The sequence below is a fragment of the Seriola lalandi genome, unplaced genomic scaffold, assembly GCF_002814215.2.
Source record: "Seriola lalandi dorsalis isolate HSWRI2012SDOR001 ecotype SW California unplaced genomic scaffold, Sedor1 jcf7180002054742, whole genome shotgun sequence".
In the NCBI taxonomy this organism is placed as follows: Eukaryota; Metazoa; Chordata; class Actinopteri; order Carangiformes; family Carangidae; genus Seriola; species Seriola lalandi.
In genome coordinates this window covers 139,662-164,020 of record NW_019525295.1, presented here as the reverse complement: position 1 = coordinate 164,020, position 24,359 = coordinate 139,662, and the positions used below count along the sequence as shown (strand labels likewise).

Below are 24,359 nucleotides of genomic sequence, written 5' to 3'. Positions count from 1 at the left end.
AACAGAGGAAAGAGACCAGAAGAGAGACAGACAGACAGACAGACAGACAGACAGACAAAGAGGAGACATATACAGAGGAAACAGAGAGAAAAGCTTTGAGTGAGAACCCAGTTGACCACGCATCTTGTTTATCCGGCACGTCTGGGTCCACTGTTGTTATATACAGCTGACACTAACAAACCCCATAATGAAATGAGCACTTGGAGACGGATGGTGGGCCTCCCTGCTCATGAGCCATGATGTCACAAGCCCAGATTAGACTGGACCATATGGCACACTGCCTGCTGTCCCTCTAATCCTCAGCCTCCATCCATCTACCTATCTACCTACCTATCTATCTATCTATCTATCTATCTATCTATCTATCTATCTATCTATCTATCTATCTATCTATCTATCTATCTATCTATCTATCTATCTATCTATCTATCTATCTACCTATCTATCTATCTATCTATCTATCTATCTATCTACCTATCTATCTATCTATCTATCTACCTATCTATCTATCTATCTATCTATCTATCTATCTATCTATCTATCTATCTATCTATCTATCTATCTATCTATCATTCTGCCATTCACCACTCATCCATCTATCCATTCAACTGCTTCTATTTTTTTTTTTTTCACAGACTGACCGGTGGCCAGGTACAACGCCCCATGCAGAGTCCTCTCTCCACTGCTGAATGAGACTGTCATGACCGAGAGGACTCTCTGTTGTTTTGTTTGTTAGTGTGTTATATTTCTTTTATGTTTGCTGTCTGTCTGTCTGTCTGTCTGTCTGTCTGTCTGTCTGTCTGTCTGTCTGTCTGTTTGTCTGTCCGTCTGTCTGTCTGTTACTGAAGCTGTCACTGCGTCTGTCTGTCCATTCTGTCCATTTCCTTTAGTCGTACACCACAGCCAGTGGCGGTTCAAGCTTCTATGGTGCCCTAGGCAAATACCCCCTTCAGCCCCCCCACCCCAGCTACAACTAAAGACACACTATTCTGCACAAACTATATACGTTAAATGATAATATTCCTGGTAATCTGCTTAAATATTACTGAAAATATTCTTGTAACAAATTATCATAACTTTAAAAACGAAATAACCAGTGTGATGTACCTCAGGACAGGCTCGATGCCACACCTCCAGGTTGAAAATCGGCATCCTTCCTCACTAGAACAACTTTAGCGCTGATCGACTCTCAGACATTGAACTTGACTCACCTGCAGCAGGTGTGGATCAGCTAACAGAGGAGGACACCTGGGGCCTTATTTACCAAAGCTTTGTGCAGAAGGCTTCACACTGACGCAGGATCCCACGTACATTTTCACACAGAATTTTTTTCTTGAACTTTATTCACGTTCTCTTGATTGAAATTAGTCAAAAAACATTTACAGTACTGTTGTGAGAATTGTAAGTTACACCTTAGTGTATTGATTGCAAGAGATTGGACAAGATTCACATTTACGCTTTTGTTGACATTTGTTGACAGACCATGTCATTGTGATGCAGAAAGGCCTCTTCTGCCTCTTCCTCTGTTTTGCCTCCCAACTCCTCCGACACGCAGCCTCACTCCTCTTCCTCTTCTTCTTCTCTCTGGCTGTTGACCCCGTCCAATTCCTTGTTCTTCCATTGTCAAACATTGTAACATTGTGTTGTGCTCCGGCTATATATATATATATTTACAAGGAAATGGGCAATAAGTAAAAATGTTCTAAACAATGGCACATTCAGCTGTTTATGAGAGAGCGACATACTCTCTGCATATCAATGGACTTTCGTGCTCATTCTTGGAAAAGTGTCAGTGTGGTGTTTTTTAAAATAACATTTATTTTATTTTGCTATTGTGTATATTCTGTTTTGATGGTTATTCAATTACAGTAAGTGAATTTATCCCTGTCTGTTTTATGTCTGTGTTTAAGATTTCAATACATATGTGCGTTTTGGTTGAAAATCTATGAAATAAATAACAGCTGCTGTGTACAGAATGGTTGACATTCAGAATGGTTTCAGTTTGATTACAGACTACAGTCAGTGGTTACATAGTAAAAACACAAACGCATGCAAACAAGGTCCAAACACAGCCCCGAGCTTTGTGTTAGGATCGATTGCCTGTCATGTGAGTGCAGGGAGTGTGACGTTTAAACCTGTTAATTCATCTGGGGGATTAGGCTTACTTGCTGAGGGATATAAGGCAGGTTCCCTGGGCTATACATGGGACTAATCGGAAGTTAGAGGTTGCTTTTGTCAGCTCCCTGTCATCCAGCTACTGAGCTCTTATTGAAATCCCCCATATCAATGAGTACATGGAAGATAATTAATAAGTGGCCTCAACAAAAGAATCACCTTTAGGGATTTACAGTACAGAGGGTGTGGTATTCATGGTGTATTTATAGTGTGAGCATATGATCTTTTATGGCGTTTTTCATTTGATATTCTATCACTGTAAATGTTAATTATTGGAAGACCTACAGTGTGTCATGGGGACTCTATATGTTATTAATTTCCTATAACTCCAATACTTTTTCTGTAACTTTTTCTATTTTTCTGTTTTTCTGTTTTTCTGTGTTTGTGCGTCAATGTATAGTGTGTTTGTCTGTGTGGTACACAATAATGGTTATGTATAGCCTATACAGTAAGGATTAGTTAATTAATTAATTAGCTGATTTAAAGAAAAATAATGAGCAGCTATACTCTGATAGTCAATTGATCATTCAAGTAATTTCCTACGCAAATAAAAAAAAGAAAAAAAGCTGAACACTCGCCACTTGGCTATTTGTGAGGATTTTTAACTTTTCTCTAGGCTATTTTGTGTCACTTGGACTGTTTTTCACAAAACTCAACACATTGGAAGATGTGATCACAGGGTCTGGGAAATGGTGTTGGGCGTTTTTCACTATCTTCTTTCACATTTTGAAGACCAAACCTATTATAAATCAATTAAGCCCTGTTTTATTGTATGGTATCACTATGATGTTCCTGTTACACTTTCTGTTTGGATTTACGGTTAGTGTTTCATTCAGAGTATCTCTATTAGCCTCCTTAAGATTTGTCATTCTGGCCTCGGTGTTTTCTAGCTAGAAGATCTTTGGTTTATTTATTTGAAATGGTCGCTGAACGATAAGTGAAAATGAAAGAACAGGTGTGGCTGCCGTGAGAGGACACACTGTGAGTAATAGCTGAATCAAACACGGAGCAGTAGTAGGGTGTTTAATTCACCAGGACCGGGGGAGGAGTCACAGTCCAGTCATAGTTGTGGGCGGGCTTTTTGCTGTGATCCACACCTCGCCGGTGTCCATATGTGGTTCATGACGTCACGCACCGGAGGTTCCATTCACATAAAACTGATCGGCCGGAATCCCCTTGGAGGAAATGTAGGCACAGACGCGCACGGGGCTCTTCTCTCGCCCGTATCCACCGTTTAGGTGTAAACCAGTTTAATTCTTTAGGCAATAATAACAACTCTTCAGCGTCAAAATGAAAATCTCCAGCATAGACTGTCGGCGTCTGAGGAAAATCATCAGGAAAGAGAGTGGAAGCTGCCTTATTGTGGATTGCCGACCTTATTTCTCATTCATGAACTCCAATATCAAAGGCTCTGTCAATGTCAATCTCAACTCAGTGGTGGTCCGGAGGTCTCGAGGAGGACCGGTGCCTCTGCAGTTTGTCATCCCGGATGAGAGAGCCCTGTTTCGGCTTCGGGAGGGGAGCATATCGGCTATCGTAGCTCTGGATGACCGGACGTCCCACTGGCAAAAACTGAAGAAGGACAGTGTAGCACAAATAGTAATAAACACCCTCTCACATCTAGCGAGCGGAGCAAACATCTGTTTCCTGAAAGGTGAGAACTTTGTGAAATCCAACTCTTTAATTCAGAGAGGGGAAATAAAGATAGTTTATCAGTTTACGTAGTAGTTGTTTTTAAAATACTATCCTGGCTTGATATGAAAGACACCACGAGGGGTTAAAGCCTTTTTTGTATGAGTGTCTTATTATTGAAATGATGGGAAATGATGCAAATCATACTTCACCATATAAGACTTAGTCTTATATGGCTTTATATGCGGTTGTCTCACAGGCTTCTAAACTATGTCTTTTCATTTATATGGTAGAATAGGCCTGTTAAGCTGAATATGTTATATTAATTTTAATATTAACAAGCTTGTGGCTCATATCTTAAATGTAAAGAAATCATTGTCCACTTTCTTTCAGCTGTAGCCTATGGCTGTTTTAAGACTATATTAGGGACTAATTGTGTTTTAGGCCTATTTTATTTCACTTTTCCTAATGACGCCGTTACGTAAAGCCAAGTATTTTTTCTTACGCTATCCTTCTCGCTTGTGTTGAGAACAGCGTATATTTTTCTCTTTCGCTTCTTGGAGAGATAAACGTCCTGTGTGCGTCAACGGAGCGGATGAGTCAGTGTGAGAGAAACGCGTGAAAATTGGTGGTGCAATATCTTTCATTGATAAGCGTGAAGAGAAGAAAAGAAAATTAGATTCCCCTCTGAACTATTTCTTTTAGCGAAATCAATCCCTCGGGGTTGTGTTAATTTGTTGAAACACATCCATTTCCGTCTGAGTCCTCAGGATGTTGACCTAAAAGGATTACCGGTCCTTCAACTGCGGGTCCTTAATTACGCGCTTATAATCAGGTTATAAAGGTTATAATCCGCTGCTAAGACTGTTTCATAAACGCTGCCATTTCACAAGATGTGTATGTATGCGTCAGGGGTTGCAGGTGGTATTATTCTAAGCTTATTTAGTAGTAAGTATCGTGCTCATGGTTTTTCCCCTTTTGCTCAGGAGGATACGAGAACTTCCATTCTCAATACCCTGAACTTTGCACTGAGGTGAAAACCATCGACCAGAGCGGAACTGAAACCGAGAAAAAAGTCAACACCCACAGCGAGAAGCTTTCTCACCACAAACCAGATTATGATCAGGTATGGAAACACCCTTTTCAATGCTGTACTTCCCACCCTTTTCTTCTAGCGGCTACATGGAAGTCAGTTTTTATTTTTAACCTTATCCCCCCTCAAAAAAAACACACATTAAAGCCCTGTTGACATCAGACACACTTATTTGGCATCAGCCCATCAAAACATTTTCTCAGCATACATATGATATTCTCTGACCTTCATTGCTCCCCAGCCTTCTCATATTTGGCTTTAAAACGAGAGACCACTCAGTGATGCCCAGCTGACATCAGGACCCCATCTAGAGAAAAACACTCTTTCATCTCTGACCTTTCTTCTATAACCTCTACTGATGGCCAGAAAGTGTGTGTCTGCTTCACATCTCACAGACACTCTATTGTGTCTGTGGTTGACATGTTGTGTGTTATTTCACTTCATGGTTGACATAATTCCTCCAGCTGCATGTGCCCATGTATGTTTTGTCTGTAGATGAACATAATGTTCTGCTTGCAGTTGGTTAGATGTTGTTGCTTTGACCGTGAGTCCATTTTCTCAGAGATGCATTAAGGATGGGTTAAAGTAGATGCATCGAGGCTTATGGGGTCACATGTTATGTCTTGTTAGGAGGTCCTTTGTTGTAGATTCTAGTATTTATCTACATGTCTCACGTCTCTGTTTTGTCCTTTCACCCCCCCCTTCTCACTCTCAGGGTAAACCTGTAGAGATCCTGCCTTTCCTCTACCTCGGTAGTGCCTACCACGCCTCCAGACAGGACTATCTCAGCGACCTTCACATCACAGCCTTGCTCAACGTGTCACGCAGGGACCTGCAGCCGGCCAAGGGCCACTACGACTACAAGTGGATCCCAGTGGAGGACAGCCACATGGCCGACATCAGCTCCCACTTCCAGGAGGCCATAGAGTTTATTGGTGAGTTGAAGTGAATGGACGTTGTATCTGTCCTCTTGTTGGGGACACTGTTTTTCTGGTTCACAGGGTGTGCATTTAAAGGTTCATGTCAGGCTGGTGTATTTCTGTTTTATTATCTTATAAAGCCGCTGATTCACTTGGCTTAATACTAAAATAGTTCACTCAATCAAACCAGCTAGACAGGGAAATAAATACACCACCACCAAAATGGAGTCCTCTCCTGGAATAACATCAACCTCATCATGTATGTATTTATAGTGCAACATCACCTGAAGGAGTCTAAAAAATATCAGAGCCGAGTTAGAGAGACACCTATACATAGGTGTGTTTATTTCTGAAATACGTCTTCAAATAAGCCCCCTTTATCGCTGCCTCTCCTCTGCTGCCATTCACAAATAGAGGGCTGTAATCAGTTTAACTTGATCGCCTGCCTTCCTTGAAACACCCCCCCCCCTCCCCCACCACCAACAAATCCAGCCTGTCTGCTTTCATTCAGGATTTGCTCACTTCCCCCTTCCCCTTCCGACCTCCCTCCCTCCTGTCTTAACTTGAAAAAGACGCTCTCATGCTGTCATCGCCTCCTAGGCCTAATCTCAGTGGCTTACTCTGCCGGGTGTGGCCAGTCAGTGTCACAACTGGGTGAGCTGTGAGCTGTCCATGTTTAGAAATGGCGGGGTGGAGGAGGTTGGGGGCTGACTGACACACACACACACACACACACACACACACACACATAGTTGTTTATGACGGAGGATAAAAGCTAGCTGACACACAAATAGAAAGCACAGTTGTTGGTTGCTTACAGGTGGGAATCATTGATTTACCTGAGGGCAGCAGGACAGTGAGTGTGCTACTGAGGAAGAGAGAGTGTGTGGGAGGAGAGAGGTGCTGGATAAAAGCAGCAGCAGCAGCAGCAGCAGTAAGAGATGTACACAATGTGCTGGTGGCTATTTATAGCAACGCATAACCAAGGACAAAGCGCACCCACGAGCAGCTTGGCTGACCTGTATTGGGTGGCTGCTATTGTTGGTATTGTGCATTGTTTGGGGATGCAGCTTACATTTAGGGTGACTTTGAGTAAGCCTGTGTATTACATAAGGCAGCAAATTGTTCCAGGGGCAGGTTTAGCCTACATTCAGGGAGGGCCTCCAAAATTCATCAACCATGCCAAGTGATTAGAAATGTGCTGCACACAAATCTTCATCGAGCCGCAGCCGGTCACCAAACGAAAATCAATCACCAATCAGCAACCCCTCTGACAGATGTACAGTTGGGAAGGAGAAAATAAATATTATTGACCTCCTGGATGAAAACAGCTGCTGATGCGTGTTATGACATTTCCAGCCTATGAGGGCGCATCTCTCAAGGATGATCCTTAAAACACCCACTGCTGCTGTCACTCCTTTTTTTTCACCCCTCTTCCCTCTTGTTGCATCCTCCACTCCAGATGGGAAGTTCATGATTCATTCATGTGGTTAATCAAGGATCAGAGATTTCAGAAATCATTGCCCCCCCCCACCACCCCCTACCCCCTGCAGTGGCTCTTAGGACCAGACAGAAGTGGCCCTCTGTGTTTCCATTTAATAGAGAGAGAGCGAAACATGTGTAGGTGTCTGCAGTGACTTTGTGGAACTAAGTGTCTGTAGGTAGACGACACAGACACAAAAAGAGTCATGTATGAGTAAGCAGTAGCTCTAAAAATGGGCAAAATCTTGAAAGGTGTCATGAGTGACACTCATACAGATGACAGAAAGTAGATTCTTGTGTAGGCATTAGAACATACAGTTAAGCGTGTAGGAGTGCTGCAGCTCTAAATGAGAACACACATCTCTGTGCCACAGTGAACTCCTCAACAGTACCCAGCGCCCCCAGAGCAAAGTCTCATGTACAGCTGCGCTCTGTGACTCAGACAAGACTCACTAGTTTGTGTGTGATTTTCCTATTTGTTATCCTGGTGCCGTTTTTGTGCGTGGGAAAGAAACTAGGTACATAGCTCATGCAGAAAAGAGTTCACATTAATTATTGAGTGGGAGTAGGTAATAATTGTACAGTTAAAATGTGATTTTTCATTTGTTAATGTCTGTGTTCAAAACTCCCTGTTGATTCACTGCAACCTCTCCACCACATAAATTGACCTTAATAATATCAATTACAGCCACACACAGACAAAACAAAAAATAAACCCTGACATAACACCATGGCCGATATTTTGAAACAGACAAACTTTTTTAATAATTCATTTGATGCAAGTTTGAGTCTTTCTAATAATTTTGTTGATGATCACAGAAAGAAAGAAAAGCTGTGTCCCCCACCTCAGGCCAGATTATTAACCCTGGTTTGTCCTCTTCTCCTTCCAGATCACGTGAAGCAATCAGGGGGAAAAGTCCTGGTCCACTGCGAAGCAGGAATCTCACGCTCACCTACCATCTGCATGGCCTACATCATGCGGACGCAGCAGCTACGGTTGGATGCAGCCTTTGACATCATCAAGCAGCGCCGGGCAGTCATCTCACCCAACTTTAGTTTCATGGGTCAGCTGCTGCAGTTTGAGTCAGAGGTCCTCTCCATGGCTCCGGCTCATGCTGCCACACCTGAACCAGCCACACCCTGCGTCCCCGAGTCAGCCTCCTTTTTTGCCAACGACTTTACCACCACCTTCAACACCAAAAACTTTGAGCCATCCGTGATCACCCTCCCTACCTCTTACCTGCAGTCCCCGGTCCACCACCAGTTCAAACTGAGCCCAATAACTGCACTGCCTTAAAATGAACTGTGACTGCTTGTAGTCTTACTTGAAAAAAAAAAAAATTAATGCTCTCTGTGTGCCTGGTGTTGAAACCAGCAGAGCAGATAGACTGGAGATCAGCAACATAAGCAGAGAAGAGGCAAAAAATAATAGTGTTCTGCTCATGGGACTTGAGGCCTGTGAAATGAACTGCAGAGATGGAACAACACAGCACAGTGATAAACTGCAATATACATGCCTTAGGTTGATATTGTGATTTATTTGCCTATACACAAATAAAGTCATGCATTTAAACCTAATTTATTTGAAAATTACAGTCTGTCTGTCTGATTTTTTTTTTCAATAATGTGGATGTTAATATGTGTTTAATAAATGTTTTCACCACAAAAATAAAGCTGTCATGTAATCACTGGTGCATTTTTGGTGGATCTGTATCTGAGAAGTCAAATGAAATGATTGCAAACAGAGTTTTTCCACGTAATTTATTGCACACCTATTCCCACAAATAGCAAGACAGGGGAAAGTGACACCTGCAGTGAGACAGTGACTTTGAATTGGCCTTTATGAGCAGCTTTAGATAAGCAGCTGCATGTACTTAATTATACATAGTTATAGCCAGACTGCATGTGCACAGGTTGGCCACGTAAGTGAAACTCAGCGCAACTTATGCTAACTATGAACCATGAAAACTTCCATATTGCATTAGTTTTTGGAAATCCAAACCTCAGGTAAAGAAAATTCCTATAGGAAAGAGAAAAACGTTATATTTTCAACGCAAATGATGAGCCATGCTGTTTAGTAATTATCAATGAACAACAGTTTCTTGTCTATTTACAAGTTTAATTTCTCTTTGAATTCAGTCAGTGGGCTGTTAAGATAACGCTCTCGACTATTTTCTGACTTTGGCGCCTAGATAGACAGTTAGCCTGTACCAACTGTACAAATAGGGAGGGAAAGAAATAGCAAACGTGTCAAACGTGTTGTTTACTTACAACACACAGACAACACGAATCAAACACCCCACATTAATATGAACGATATGACCCATGGTCAAATTTCGCCTACTTTATATTACTACCATAAATTATTTAACATATGCTTATCGCTATCGCCCTGTTTTCACATAATGGTACGATCCATTCTAGCCCGCCCCCGCCGCCATTTTCCATGTTATTCTCTTTAGCCACATAGTGTTTCACCAATTTTGAATGCAACAATTTGTAATATATTGTTGAGTTTTGGGTTATTAAATTCCCGGCTTCTCCATTTTAACGGAGAGGGGAGTTTAACTCCAAATTCAGCCAAGGAGACGCCCCGCTTAGACAGCCATGTACATCAAACAGGTAAGCTAACATCCTACTTGAGCGTGTTGTCTACTGTCACTGGCCTGACGTTAATTATGCTAGCTTAACCACATTCTGCTGAATGAATGTGCTCAGGATAACAATGTTTTGCATATAGTCTAACGTTAATTGGGTTGCAGAGTTCGGATCAGCTCAAAGACGGATGCAAGTTAAATAGCTGGCTTGCTAGCGCTACCCGGATTAATCTTGAATTGCCCGTCCCCCTTCTCAAGATGCTAAGCTAACGCTACAAGGCTAACGTTGGGTTAGCAGACGTCTCGTTTTTTCAGTAATGTGGCACAAAACCATATTGTAATTGATTTCATCATATGTAAATACGTGCCTTGGTAGCACTGTGAGCGCCTAGTTTAAGGCCTATCTTGTTAGCAAAAATGCACAGCGGTTAACGTCCTGAATGAAAACGAGCCCATACAGCGGCCGCCAGTTAAGGCCCTGTCGGAAACCGTGCCCCGCTAATGATACATTTGTTGCTTCGCTTAGCGTAGAAGTTTCACATGTTGAACTTAGCGGAGGGTAGAGGTAGTAATATTGCTGTTTTCCGGTACAGCCCCTGGCTTGCTACTTTGTGCCTTTACCCAATCTTGTCTATCTATTGTATGTTGTGAACGCAATCCTATACAAAAGGGTGTTACAGACTCTGTGCTCACGGTGGTCTCTGGGTTCTTGTGCAGGTCATCATCCAGGGGTTCCGAAGTTACAGGGACCAAACTGTGGTAGACCCGTTTAGTCCAAAGCACAATGTCATCGGTGAGTATGCGGTCACCTCGACTTTTTTAGTCACACATTGCATTATACTGTTATTCAATAAAATGTGAGTGTAGCTGAGAAGAAGGCAGACTACTTTGACTGTCAACGTATGTCCTCATTTTGTGTTTTTTGTTGTTACAGTTGGAAGGAATGGGTCAGGAAAAAGTAACTTTTTCTATGGTATGTTAACCTCAATTTACACCACAGCAGTCAAACATCGTTACTTTATATGTATTTTATTGTTTGTTGTCTATAACTGTGTCTCCTCTCTGTTTTCATAGCCATTCAGTTTGTGCTCAGTGATGAATTCAGCCACCTGCGACCTGAACAGCGCCTGGCCCTGCTCCACGTAAGTAGAGGCAAATATCAGATGCACTACTGATCCCAGCGGCTGCTTTGTGTTTAGTGGTTCTTCAACAAAGTTTTTTGTTAGTCACACTTTCTTTGACAAAAGCTTGTGTAACTTCCTAAAAACAGGTGGATTAGAAAAGTCTTAATAAGATTAGTTGTATTTCTGCTAAAATATGAAGTTTGTGTTATAGAAGATTGAAACACAGTGGGAAACAGATTTTAACATGAAGCTTTTCATATAAACATGTCATTATTGTGTTTTACTTCCATGTCACTGTAGGAGGGAACTGGTCCTCGCGTCATTTCGGCTTTTGTGGAGATTATATTTGACAACTCTGACAACCGGCTGCCGGTAGGAATGGCAAACATTTCATATTGATCCTATTACTGTAATTGCTGACACGCTGATTCTTTCCAACTTGATATTGTTCCGTAAGCCTCTCATAAAACACCCTGTCTTCTCCAGGTGTATGTCACAAATGTTTGTTTGTTTAGATTGCTGAAGCCATTATAAGAGAGGTGCACTGGTATATTTGCATGCCATCTAGACCTATAAGCTTAAATGTGCATATTTGTATGTCCATTTTAAATTTTTGCTGCTGATGTTTGGCTGATAGTAGAATTAGCACATTTGTGTACAACACACAACAAATTAACAACAAAATAAAACAGTATAATATTTTAACATTTACCTACCAAATAAGCGACAGGAAAAAAAAAAGAAAAAAAAAAGATAGGCAACCTAGCATATTTTACACCTGTATTTGTACCAAGACTTAAAAGTGGACATCAATACAATCCATGCAGGTGGCAAAATACCAGATATAGGCATCACCTTCAAAACAGCTTGATTCAATATCCTCAGTGCAGAATACTAGTGAAGGTAGTATATTATCACTATGTTATGTTTTTTCTGTTCCTTATTCCTAGTTATGACCACTGATTGTAGGTACACTTCTTGTAATATACACTCTAGTACACACAGTGCTTATTATGGCGATGAAGACAGGGTGTAAGAACCACTCTAGAAATCCAAAAATTGGTTTTGGCTGGGCATTAAACTGTCATCTTATAGCCTGGTAATATTGTGGCATAACCAATTCTGAGCCAATTCACAGCCAATTCTGCTGCTGTGTGATTCTCCTCTCTACCATTTAACCTGCAATAAATGTCTCTTCCTCCAGATTGACAAAGAGGAAGTCTCCCTTCGCCGTGTCATTGGCGCTAAGAAGGACCAGTATTTCTTAGACAAGAAGATGGTGACGTAAGTATTGCTGTAGGGTGACTGTCTGTGTCCCTGTAATCACAGGAAATGACAACTCTGTGATTTTCTCTTTTTTTTGATGGCGTTGTTATTGTTGCAGTAAGAATGATGTCATGAACCTTCTGGAGAGTGCCGGCTTCTCCCGCAGTAACCCCTACTACATTGTCAAGCAGGGAAAGGTGAGAAAGGAGTGGGTGGCAAGCTCACACAACACATAAGAGTTTGTTTTTCAGTGCCGTGTAATGCATTACAGTGTGCGAGCGTGGCTGTAAAAACGGTGCTAATGTCTTAGCTTGCCATGTTATGATCATAAACTTGCAGTATTAGCAGTTTGAAAGATTTGTGAAATCAAAATTGGCATCTGCTAAATGTAATGTACAATTTTCTTAGCAAGATCATCGCAGCGATACACCAAACAGCAGGGAATTCCTTCCAATACTTTATTTCAATGTTTCATTCAGATCAACCAAATGGCCACAGCACCTGACTCCCAACGTCTGAAGCTGCTGCGAGAGGTGGCAGGGACACGGGTGTATGATGAGCGCAAGGAGGAGAGTATTTCTCTCATGAAGGAGACAGGTAACAGCTTTTTAACATCATTGTTACTTAAAAAACAATTAATTTTTTTTTTAACATTTCCCAATTGAAACTTTTTTTGTCATGCTCTTTTCATGTTTGCAGTATTTGGTTGCCAAAGTATTAGCCTGAGGCAAACTAAGTTTGATGCAAACTGTGCACACTGCATGTTGAATGAACAAAAAATGTGATATTTATTTAGAGGTTACATTTTAAGTTAAAAAATATATATAATGTAACTTAACAGCAATCCTTACCTTATTATTTCATGGGTCATTTTGTATTGCTGAATATGTGTATGATGTGAGCATCATCATTAGTCGTGGTTTGCACCTTTAAAAACAACCTGGTGCATGTGTGTTCCCCAGAGGGGAAGCGAGAGAAGATCAATGAGCTGCTGAAGTACATTGAGGAGCGTCTGCACACCCTGGAGGATGAGAAGGAGGAGCTAGCTCAGTACCAAAAGTGGGACAAGATGAGAAGAGCCCTGGAGTACACTATCTACAACCAGGAGCTGAACGAAACCCGTGCCAAATTGGACGAGGTAATGAAGTCAAGGACAAAAACCTATACTGCACATACACAGGAAAAAACTGAAGGTGTTAGACTTTGTGATTACCGTCTCTTTGTTGCTGAGGAATCAGTACTAGCAGTCAATCAAAATATGACAATATCCCAAGTGTAGTACAGAATTATGTTTGATGGAATTTAGATATGACTGCTGTTTGTCCTCTTACTTCATCTATCAGGCAGTCCTATTTTCAGTAATTGGTAGAATAATGAATAAACTTCACTGATTTATTTATTTATGAATGAATGAATTAAGAATCTACCAGTAACTGTGGCTAGTGCACCGAAAACTTAGGTTTGTTTTCTGGTATAACTAGTTTACCATACCAAGGCTTTCTGTTTAGTATTCTGTTTGTTTTTTTTGCAGTTGTCAAGCAAGAGAGAGACCTGTGGAGACAAATCCAGGCAGCTGCGTGATGCTCAGCAAGATGCGAGAGACAAAGTAGAGGTAAACAATTCTACTACAAAGCAATTATATCCATGTCTGGGATTAGGGGATGGATGAAAATAAACATGGTCATAATCATCACAGTTCAATATTTAGTGAAATATTTAAAATGACATTGTTGAATGTCATATTTCTCCTCCTGAGATTGAACCAGTCCTATTTCTCAATACAGAATTGTATACATTTTAAAACATTGCCACTATCTAATACTGTGATGGATTTTGGTAAAAGTAAACATCATATAAACAAAGTTTGTGGAGAGATAATAAATGATAACACTGAGTTTTCACACAGCCATATCAGTCAAAAACCACTGACATGAGTGACGTGCAAAGAGAGGATACTACTTTTGAATTTTTGTTTTTCTGTCTAATGTCATCATGGTCTTTGTTACGTTTGTTTTGTAGTGAGCAGGTTACCTCAGTCTATACATTTAATGATTGTGCATAAAACAAAATATAAATGAATGAATATGAACATATTTGTAGAGAATGTATCCTACTCTCCTGACAGTCTATGTCCTTGGTAAATAAATGGACAGGCATTTCATCACCGAAGAAGTAAGTTGTTGTATTTATTTATACTCCCTTGAATTAAATCTCACGGCGTGTTTTTTTATGTTGGCTCCTATTTTGTAGGAGACGGAGCGCGTTGTGCGGGAGCTGAAGTCCAAGATCTCTGCCATGAAGGAGGAGAGAGAGCAGCTGTCGGCCGAGCGCCAGGAGCAGATCAAGCAGAGGACCAAGCTCGAGCTGAAGGCCAAGGACCTGCAGGACGAGCTGGCAGGCAACAGCGAACAGAGGGTACGGAAGCCTCCCATCTGCGTCACTTTGCACACGTGATGCTGCACCAACAACACTCTCCCTCCCCCTTTCCCTGCATCATCACTCTGTGTAGAGAGTGATGGTAGTCTTTTTCTCTTTTCATCTACTCCACTCAACCATGTTACAAATTGGAAAGAGGAGTTTGTGTCCAGTGTTTCTTCACTTTCGTCACTTGGCTGGAATAGTGACCTTTTATAGCCCTCACACATCAATTCAATTAATTTTCGATTAATCAGTTAACTATGCAGTCTTTAAAATGTTTATAAAAAGAGAAGTTGGATTACTAGAGCCCAAAGTAAAATTTTAAAGTTGTTTAATTACTCTGACCAAGGTAGAAAACATCCTGTTGTATTTGTTTAACTATGAATCAGAGAATGACAAGGAAGAACCCGACTGTTTTTTTGAAAACTGTAGCAGATGTTTATTTCTACTTGGTAAATTATTAATTTACGAAATTATCACTGACTGATTTCCTGTTGATAATCAGCTTCTGAAATATATTAACAAATCAGAAAGCACAAATAGTTAAGTTTAGTCTTAGCCCTCTCAAAAACAAGAAGTTTGCCCTTATGTATAGAGTTCACACTGTTCGTGCTGAATCTTTCAGCAGAATCAAAACAGAGGAAGCACCAGCCTGCATATCAGACTCTTTGCCATCAGCTTCACTATACATCATAACTGGCACAAGGATATGTGTACAGAGCTGGCACGGATCACTCTCCGTATGGCCTCGTGTTCAGTGTGTGTTTGTGTGCACGTGTAAGTCTGAAGATGATAATCATAAATAACGGCTATATTGGCTCAGTCTCTGTGTGAACCGTGATGAGTCCCAGGCAGCATGCTGGCTGCTGGTTGGATTAAGCCCACCTGGCTACGGCTGGCTTGGCATCAGCCAAAAGTTATTGGAGCAAAATGAAAAGCAAGGGAAGCAGAACTGCGTCACTAGCTGCTGATGGTCCCAGTTTTATCAGGTTTGAGTTGGCTTTGACATGCAGGAGGGAAGTAGAGATTTTTCATACCTGTGGGATGACAGTCACCCACACAGAAATCTCGAAAGCAGTAGTCAGTAGGCATGTCTACTGTACAAGTGATCTAGGTGAAAGTGAAGAGCATGAATTTTTCAGAATGGGTGACGTGGTGAAAGTTTTCTTACTACTACTTCGGTGCTTGTTCCTTGAATTCACAACCAGTTGAGGTGTGTGTGTTTGAGTGTTTGAAATACAACACAAATTGTGACAGAAATGTGACAGTGAAGTGATATAAGGTGCATTAGAAAATACATGTGGAAAAAATTCTAAAAATAGCTACTACTGCACTGAGGTGATGAGGAGACTTCGTCGTATAGTTTGTTTTGTAAATGTCTTTTTAGCACATTCGTCTCAGTATCTTCTATTTTAATATAAACTACTTTGTTTAATCAACTTTTCACTCTCAAAAATGTATTCGTTTAATTTTTTTCTCCTCTTCTTCACTGTGTCACTTCTTCTTCACTTCTACATTTGTCATAAAATGTCATGTTCTTGCTCCTCCAGAAACGCCTGCTGAAGGAGCGTCAGAAGCTGCTGGAGAAAATCGAGGAGAAGCAAAAAGAGCTGCAGGAGACTGAGCCCAAATTCAATATGGTGAAGGAAAAAGAGGAGCGGGGTATCTCCAGGTAGGGATGACTCATCCTCAGCTACAGTCCCTTGAGCAGCTGGTGACTAGGCATAACTAGATTCAACTCGAGTCAAGCATCACATTTTGAATACCTTTTGATAGCAGGAGACCAAGAGATGGATGCACATGAGATATAATTGCAGGACGTAATTCTAAAATAACTTTGTGTTCAGTTTTTTCTTAACATACATTTAGATCACAAATGGACTTCCTCTCAAAACTCTGCTGCTTATGTGTCACATGACAAGAAGGAAAGAATATTCAGCAGACACTGTGTGGCTGTAAATGATCACAGTCTACACATCTACATTTGTTGGGGAAATAAATAGAATTAAAATGACTCACTACTGATGTGTCTTCATGTGTGAAACCTTCACACTTTCTGTGGTCCCATTGCCTCCCAGACTGGCCCAGGCTACTCAGGAGAGGACTGACCTGTATGCCAAGCAGGGCCGTGGCAGCCAGTTCACCTCCAAGGAAGAGAGGGACAAGTGGATTAAGAAGGAGTTGAAATCTCTGGACCAGGCCATCAATGATAAAAAGAGGCAAATCGCAGCCATCCACAAAGACCTGGAGGACACAGAGACGAATAAGGAGAAGAACCTTGAGCAGTACAATGTAAGACAATTCAAAACTGTTCAAAAACTTTTCCAGGTTTCCATGAGGAAGAATTGTAGTTTGATGAAAAATTTGGATTCAGACCCATTTCCCAGATCAGTTTCAGAGGGAGTTAAATTTTAGGTGGTAACAATATCTTTAGTAGCAGTGGTTGAAGGTGTGGACTATAATTTCTGCTAAATTCATGAAAACACTTCTGTTACTACTAAAAATTGCCAACCTGTTCACTATTTCCTCAAAATTACATCTGGTTGCTGTTGTGGTTTTTAATCTTGTGTCTGTAGCTGGAATATTCACAGTAAAAACTGATATTGTTTTTTTATTTTGTTTTTTTTATATTTGTCTTTTTTTTTTCATGGTCTATATAGTTTTAACCTAACCTCCTGACAGAGAGAGTGTATCTGATCCACTTTAAACTTGTCTTTTTAGAAACTCGATCAAGATCTAAATGAGGTCAAGACCCGTGTTGAGGAGCTGGACAAAAAGTATTATGAAGTGAAGAACAGGAAAGACGAGCTGCAGAGCGAAAGAAAGTAAGAACCTTTTATCTACTTTTAGCCTCTTTCCTCTTTCTTTCCCTCTCTTTGACGTCACACCTTTAATTAATTCAGTTTAAAGTTCAGCCCTGGCTTGTGCTCATGCTTTTTATTTTTATTGTCTAGTGTCACAAAGTATAGTGGCACATGATGTAGATGAATCTTTACAGGCGTCGTGCCTATATCTTACATTGAGCTGAAAGGTTGAGTTGCTCACCCTTCCTTTAAGCTGATGTGCTGTTTCCGGTTGGCAACCTTTAGTTACATATCAGAGTATTGTCTGCAGTGAATGTCACCAGGCCTTCCCTGTTCACTTAAACAATGAGGTTTATATAACAGAGGATGATGCCCCGGGCCACTGTTGCCAGACACTTCCTTGCTACTAAAAGGTCTTCTGCGGTGGATGAATTGCGTAGTGTGTCAGTAGTGAAAATATAGTCAGGACAGATTCTGCCCTGCTTCTTGAAACACAACAAATTGAGCATTTCCAGTCAAGTCTCCATCTATTAATTGAAATAACACACTCAGGGTAAAATGCATATTATCTTATAAAATAATTAAATTTTTTGTTTTAAGTATAAAAAGTGTGTTTGTCCTTTTTGAGAACTGAATTCCATTCAGTTGAATAACAGACAATTATCATAGCTAAATTAAAACAAAATTCATGAATATGTTTCTGTTTGTCTATTGAATCCATCATGCCCCGTCTAGTTCATTATAATCCATTGTTTTAGTCTAGTGGGTGAAAAGGCAGCATAATGACAGCTTTAATAGAAGGAGCACAACATGCAAACCACACAGCAAATAACAACAAATAAAAAATCCTTTTTAAGATTTCTCTTTTGTGTGAAAAGGTTCTTAGAGAACACAATCGTGTCATCACAGTGCCCTAGGCTTTATTGTGTTTTTCCTTACTGACTGATTCCTGTTCCTGTTAGTATCATGGCTGTAGTTGGGTTTTGGTGTTCCTGGTGACATAAGTGTAACAGTGTGGCTGTCTGTGTCTGTCCAGCTACCTGTGGCGCGAGGAGAACGCAGAGCAGCAGGCCCTGGCAGCCAAACGAGAGGACCTGGAGAAGAAACAGCAGCTCCTTCGAGCGGCCACCGGCAAGGTCCGTATCTCTGTGCATGACTGCGTAATTACTGACTTGCATAACTCAACTACATGATACCTGATGCTTCCGTCTGAACACAAGTGAAAGACGTGTGTATGTGTGTAAGCACAGAAAACGAAATTACTTTCCAGAGGATTTAAATTTATAAAAAATGTATGGTACCGTACGGATCACTTTGCTTGTAAGCACACTTACTTACACTCCCTCCCTTTATCTGAGGATGACACTTGTAAGCCAGAGGTAGAGCTGCCATGCGACACATGCATTAAACCGTCACACATTAATTTAATTGATGAAGTGCTGTGAGAGAGAAAATGGGAAAGTGACGATAAATTAAAACCCAACTGAAAAAGTTCCTCTCTCCAAATGAGCCCACCTGAATACTGCAAAGGGCTCACTTTGTGACTCAGACAGTTGTCAGGTTAGCCTGGATCTGCCTCCCTACTGGCGCCTTATCATAGCTAGCTAAATTTACATATGACTCACTCTCTCTGCCTCATCCAGTATCTGCCAGTCGTTTCTTCTGGGTAGATACATCAATCAAATATCACTTCTCAATAATGTCTGCTGACATGAAAGGAGGCTGTTTATGGCTTCATGAACAAATGCCCTGCATTCATTTTTCTTTCATCGGTTCTGGCTGACTCATCCAATCTCCAGGTTTTGATTATGAGACTATCTTTTCTACAGTACAGATCATAATGTTGCACAGTATTGCACATTTTTTTTCTGTTTTTGTCCGTGTACCTCACACTATGAGCTACCGTAAATGTGGAGGCAGCATGTAGAAAGGCATTTTCCTTTGGGATCTTCCTCAGCATGCAGTTTTGCAAGTTTCACCAATTCTTTACAGCACAGGATTTAATCTGTTTAGAAATCTTCTATTTTAAAAAAGGTCATGGCTGCTTTTTTAATACATGTTATAATGCTTAGTAGTAAGAGTATGTCAGTGAAGCTCCTTTTGCTAGATTTAGAAAAATGCCGTGTACTGATATTTTTATCAAAGAATTTAGTTGTGGTTGCAATTTGATTCAAAAAATGTTACAATGATAGTCATACAATTTTGTTTGACTGCTTAGAAAATGTATTTAAATAGAGAAGTTATGATAAATTTTGTGGTCATATTCTGTTCTTTTTGTTTGTTTGTTTTATAATTGAGACTATAGTAATAATAATAATCTCTTTTTCTTGTGGTCCTCCAGGCCATTCTGAATGGCATTGATAGCATCAACAAAGTCCTTGAGCATTTCCGTCGGAAAGGGATCAACCAGCATGTCATTAATGGTTACCACGGCATCGTCATGAATAACTTTGAATGTGAACCTGCTTTTTATACCTGTGTGGAGGTGACTGCTGGGACCAGGTGAGGACTGCTTTTTTACATTTTCTCTGCCAGCTCTTGATGATGTTTTCAGTAAAAATGTCACTGCCAAACATTTGTGATGTATATAAAAAACTTTGCAACAAAACACATGTAGTGTGATATTAAAACAGTGACCCCAATACCCACATGCTGGTACAAATGTGTCCTGTAGATATAAGGAGCAGGGTATTGCAGTGCTGGCAGCCAATAGATTGATTACATATTCAGTGTTTGAAATGCTATATAGTGTTGAGTTGTTCTCTTTCTGCACAATTATTTTTATTTCAAATTATTACATTTGTTTAATATTAATTTATTTATTATTATTATTATTACTACCAACGAGCTACTGAACATAGTCACAACAGATAGCAGAAAATCAAAAAGCAGTCACAGCTTCATGTTTGCTCGTTATGAAAGCAGATGTTGTGAATATTTTGCACATTTCAGGATGTACAGATATTTATCAGTGTTTCCTTATGGTGCAGCCTTGGTTTGTAGTGAAAGTAACTATCCACTCATATGTTTTTATTTTTCTCTTTTTCCTTGTTACTGTGTCCACCTACCTTCTCTCGTGTTTCCCAGACTGTTCTACCACATTGTGGAGACTGATGAAGTCAGCACCAAAATACTGATGGAGTTTAACAAAATGAACCTACCTGGAGAAGTTACATTCCTGCCCTTGAGCAAGCTGGATGTCAGGGACACTGCATATCCAGAGACCAATGTAAGGGACACGCATAAATTGCATCTGGTATTTTGCAGGTAGTAAATTTAGGCCCTAGGAGCAAATTGGTTTAACTAACTTTGGAACAATTAGCATAAAATGTATTTGTTTATTTTAAAACAAACGTGCCAATTCAGCCAACCTGAGGTGTCTTTGTCCCCTGTGGGACATAAGGCTTGATCTGCTCAGTTGATTTTCCCAATCACATTAAACATATATTCTACTGTTAACCATTCTATGGACAGTGTTTGTTTTATGATGCTGTGTGTAGTATTTGCCACCGTGTTGATACCAGCTTGTCTTTGTCCCTAAAGGACGCCATTCCCATGATCAGCAAACTGCGCTACAGCCCCAACTTTGACAAGGCTTTCAAGCACGTGTTTGGGAAGACCCTGATTTGTCGCAGCATGGAGGTCTCCACCCAGCTGGCCAGAGCTTTTACCATGGACTGTATAACTCTGGAGGGTAAGCTGAGAAGCCTGTGACTGTACAGCATACATCACTACAACATGAACATAAAGGGAAGGTGGCAGCTCTCACAAAAAACAAAAATAAAAATAAATATGCATGAGAATATATCTGTTGGTAGGTATTAACATCTGAGCCATCGGTTGTTAAACAGCTTGGTACGAGTTTACCCCATAATTTTGCCACTGTTGTGTGCCCATGTACGTTTTATATTGACTACATCAACAATTTTTATTGTGGCTTTTTGTGTTTATGTAATATTTGAGGTATGTAGTAAGTAGGAATACTTGAATTTGAACTGTGTAATGATCAATTCAGCTGTGTAAAACCTCTTTTCCAGAGGGCCCATGCAAAATGCAGGCTGTGAAAAATGCATGATCGTTTGGACTATTCACCCTGTCTGATTCATACTACATGTTAGACTGTCTGCCCCTTTGCAGATGTTCAGAGGCTTGGCAGTGTCTCCTGATAACATACTAAAGCAGTCAATAGTATACCTGATGCTAGTACTGCTGTAGCCTTTAACATATCTCTTACATACAGTATACTGTGTTGTAACCTCCTAGGTGACCAGGTGAGCCACCGTGGAGCATTGACAGGAGGCTACTATGATACCAGAAAGTCTCGCCTGGAGCTGCAGAAAGACATGAGGAAGGCTGAGGAGGAGTTGGGCGAGCTAGAAGCCAAGCTCAATGAGAACCTGCGCAGGAACATTGAACATATCCTTTTTAATAAGCCTGTAATGGGTCTGTTCATCAAGATAATGTTACATCACTGATGCCCTCAGGGGAAATGTTGGCTCCATGTGCTCTCCGCTGGGAAACTGGAGCACAAGCAAAATAATTTTCATTGTAAAATTTGTATTGCAGCTTTAAAGGGTGCTGCAGATATCTTTGCAGTCTTACTGGAAATAACATATCTGGATATTTCACTCTAGATCTTTCTGTTGGCTGAGTCTCGCACAAGGTGTTTATTTAAAAGTGAGTCATACAGTTTCTTTAATAGCTTCACCATCTGTCTTTCACTTCATCAGAAAGACAGATTTTTTTCCCTCATTGACATATATTGATAATAGCAGAATGGGCTGAGTCATGTATGAATACCAAACAGTTATTACATCAGTGTTGATCCCATGAGGTTTACAAGTAGAAGTATATGACCTTTTCACTATCTAGGAACCTTTGTAATATTTAGGAACTCCAGAAAAAAGTTAAAAGAAGCTTGTGTTGTTAAGTGCTGCCCTCATCACTCACAGTGAGTATATGTCATACAACTGAGCCTGTACTTTAAATGCGGATTAAGTCCATCTGGGTTATGGAGCTCCCTCTAAGCCAGCAGCAGGCTGACTCGGATGCAAGAGAGGGTCTAAGCAGGTCAAGAAAGATTAGTGTATGTTAGGTCATATCAGCCAGAGCCATGACTCAGTGCTGGACAGCCCATGAAGACAAAACAGGCGGATCAGAGAGGATTTGTGTTTGCCTGTACGGCATGTTTATGGATATAGTCACTTCCGCCCAGGTATGATTATCTGTGTGTTTGCGCACCTGTGTGATTGTGTGTAGCTTCTCACTCGCAGCCAGTTGTGAGTATACAGGTTAATGTGTACACCTGGCGATTACGTATATGTGTGAATAGGCAGGGGAAAGGGATGACTGAGCTGATGACATGGTGCTTGTCCTTCACTCCTGCAGCAGTGAGTCAGCGAGCAGATCAATTATTTAAAAGCCTTTTGTTCACTCTCCACCTCTGCCCTGTCGATAAGCATGAGATTATGCTGGTGTACCTCACCTATCCCTTCTATTTTAAGTCGCCATCTTCATTTTCCCATCAGTGGAAGTATTGAGGTCAGGCAGTGAACTTGGAATCTGACTGCTTCATCTATTATTGACTTGATCATGTGAAATTTACCCAATTTATATTTTATTCATAAGAATTGAAGTGTTCGCTGAGTTTAATGCAGGTTTCTCTTTTAAAAAATTTGGTCAGGTAGTGACCTGATTTCAGCTGGTCCCATTCAAGAAAATTAGATATATTAGATGGGACTTGAACCATCTAATTTCTCCACCTGCCCAGGGCAACAGACAGGCCAGTCCTCTGACTACCAGTAGCCCTTTTAAATCAGCAGATTGATTGGCCTCAGTGTTTAATTGAGTACCATGAAACCTCAAAGGACCAGAGGTGTGTTGCAGTCCTGGAACATCAATAAGCCTGTCTGTTAAATTAGCTTAATGGTGAGTATGTGCAGCCCTCCTGACTCCGGTTCCTGGATGTCACTGATGACACAGTCTTCCTTTGGAGGCCCAATCACATTATTGAAACTCTCTGGGTTGCACTAAAAAGTCTACAAACCGTTCAATGACTTTATTTGTTTGTGAGCTTGAATGAAATGGTCTCTATTCCTTTCTGGGTTTTTTTTGTCCATTTGAGCACAATGCTTTTTTGTCCGCCTCACTTCTGAGGAGAATAACTGTATGCACAACTTTAACCATCCGAGTCTTGAATAAGGTAAATGCATTGTGCACTCAAACTGTTGGGCAGAACAATAGAGGTAATATGGTCAGCTGTACCCTGTCGACACATGTCACAATAACTAAGGAAAACTGAAAGTATGAGATGACGAAGTCTGACTTGAAAATTGTCTTAGTTGAATGATTACTGAGAAAAAATGTAAATGTTCATCCAACACTGGCATTATATTTCCTTAACGGCTGCCTCCACGCATCAACAATGAGATCGACCAACTGATGAACCAGATGCAGCAGATTGAAACACAACAGAGGAAGTTTAAGGCATCCAGAGACAGTATTCTGTCAGAGATGAAGATGCTGAAGGAGAAGAGGCAGCAGTCAGAGAAGACGTTCATGCCCAAGGTGATCACACACTGTTGTTGTCACAATTTCAACTTATATAGAAGCCCTCGGGTCATAGTCGTTATGACCTGACTGAACTGAACATTTTTTCCTTTCTACGTCTCTTTCCTCTTCAGCAACGCAGTCTCCAAAGTCTGGAGGCCAGTCTCCATGCCATGGAGTCCACCAGGGAGTCACTGAAGGCCGAGCTGGGTACAGATCTGCTTTCTCAACTCAGCCTGGAGGACCAGAGGCGTGTCGATGACCTCAATGATGAGATCCGTCAGCTCCAGCAGGTCAGA

At 40.8% G+C, this 24,359-nt stretch overlaps 2 protein-coding genes across 2 annotated transcripts in view; both read left to right on the top strand.

Annotated features, from left to right (window-relative positions):
• The first annotated feature begins 3,347 nt into the window (after nucleotides 1–3,347).
• dusp5 (dual specificity phosphatase 5) lies at nucleotides 3,348–8,990 on the top strand. Its single transcript, XM_023424559.2, has 4 exons — nucleotides 3,348–3,829; nucleotides 4,794–4,933; nucleotides 5,616–5,835; nucleotides 8,193–8,990. Exons 1-4 carry the CDS (start codon nucleotides 3,466–3,468, stop codon nucleotides 8,597–8,599), a joined length of 1,131 nt encoding a protein of 376 aa, XP_023280327.1. The 5' UTR covers nucleotides 3,348–3,465; the 3' UTR covers nucleotides 8,600–8,990.
• Nucleotides 8,991–9,742: 752 nt separating this feature from the next.
• smc3 (structural maintenance of chromosomes 3) overlaps nucleotides 9,743–24,359 on the top strand; it is a 25,563-nt gene continuing 10,946 nt past the window's right edge. Inside the window, exons 1-21 of the mRNA XM_023424554.2 lie at nucleotides 9,743–9,924; nucleotides 10,617–10,692; nucleotides 10,834–10,872; nucleotides 10,974–11,041; nucleotides 11,324–11,395; nucleotides 12,228–12,307; nucleotides 12,408–12,486; nucleotides 12,769–12,886; nucleotides 13,252–13,427; nucleotides 13,821–13,901; nucleotides 14,540–14,704; nucleotides 16,258–16,379; nucleotides 16,786–16,999; nucleotides 17,429–17,532; nucleotides 18,548–18,647; nucleotides 19,853–20,013; nucleotides 20,599–20,740; nucleotides 21,055–21,205; nucleotides 21,775–21,927; nucleotides 23,927–24,078; nucleotides 24,195–24,353. Of these exons, the coding sequence (XP_023280322.1) occupies nucleotides 9,910–9,924; nucleotides 10,617–10,692; nucleotides 10,834–10,872; nucleotides 10,974–11,041; nucleotides 11,324–11,395; nucleotides 12,228–12,307; nucleotides 12,408–12,486; nucleotides 12,769–12,886; nucleotides 13,252–13,427; nucleotides 13,821–13,901; nucleotides 14,540–14,704; nucleotides 16,258–16,379; nucleotides 16,786–16,999; nucleotides 17,429–17,532; nucleotides 18,548–18,647; nucleotides 19,853–20,013; nucleotides 20,599–20,740; nucleotides 21,055–21,205; nucleotides 21,775–21,927; nucleotides 23,927–24,078; nucleotides 24,195–24,353 (2,427 nt within the window). The 5' untranslated portion in view covers nucleotides 9,743–9,909. The remainder of the gene's footprint in view (nucleotides 9,925–10,616; nucleotides 10,693–10,833; nucleotides 10,873–10,973; nucleotides 11,042–11,323; nucleotides 11,396–12,227; nucleotides 12,308–12,407; nucleotides 12,487–12,768; nucleotides 12,887–13,251; nucleotides 13,428–13,820; nucleotides 13,902–14,539; nucleotides 14,705–16,257; nucleotides 16,380–16,785; nucleotides 17,000–17,428; nucleotides 17,533–18,547; nucleotides 18,648–19,852; nucleotides 20,014–20,598; nucleotides 20,741–21,054; nucleotides 21,206–21,774; nucleotides 21,928–23,926; nucleotides 24,079–24,194; nucleotides 24,354–24,359) is intronic.

Bases quoted from the DNA above. Each gene is read 5' to 3' on its own strand.
- dusp5 (XM_023424559.2), top strand. From the start codon at position 3,466: ATGAAAATCTCCAGCATAGACTGTCGGCGTCTGAGGAAAATCATCAGG. The intron at 3,830-4,793 runs GTGAGAACTTTG...CCTTTTGCTCAG, and splicing joins AAACATCTGTTTCCTGAAAG to GAGGATACGAGAACTTCCAT. The intron at 5,836-8,192 runs GTGAGTTGAAGT...TTCTCCTTCCAG, and splicing joins GGAGGCCATAGAGTTTATTG to ATCACGTGAAGCAATCAGGG.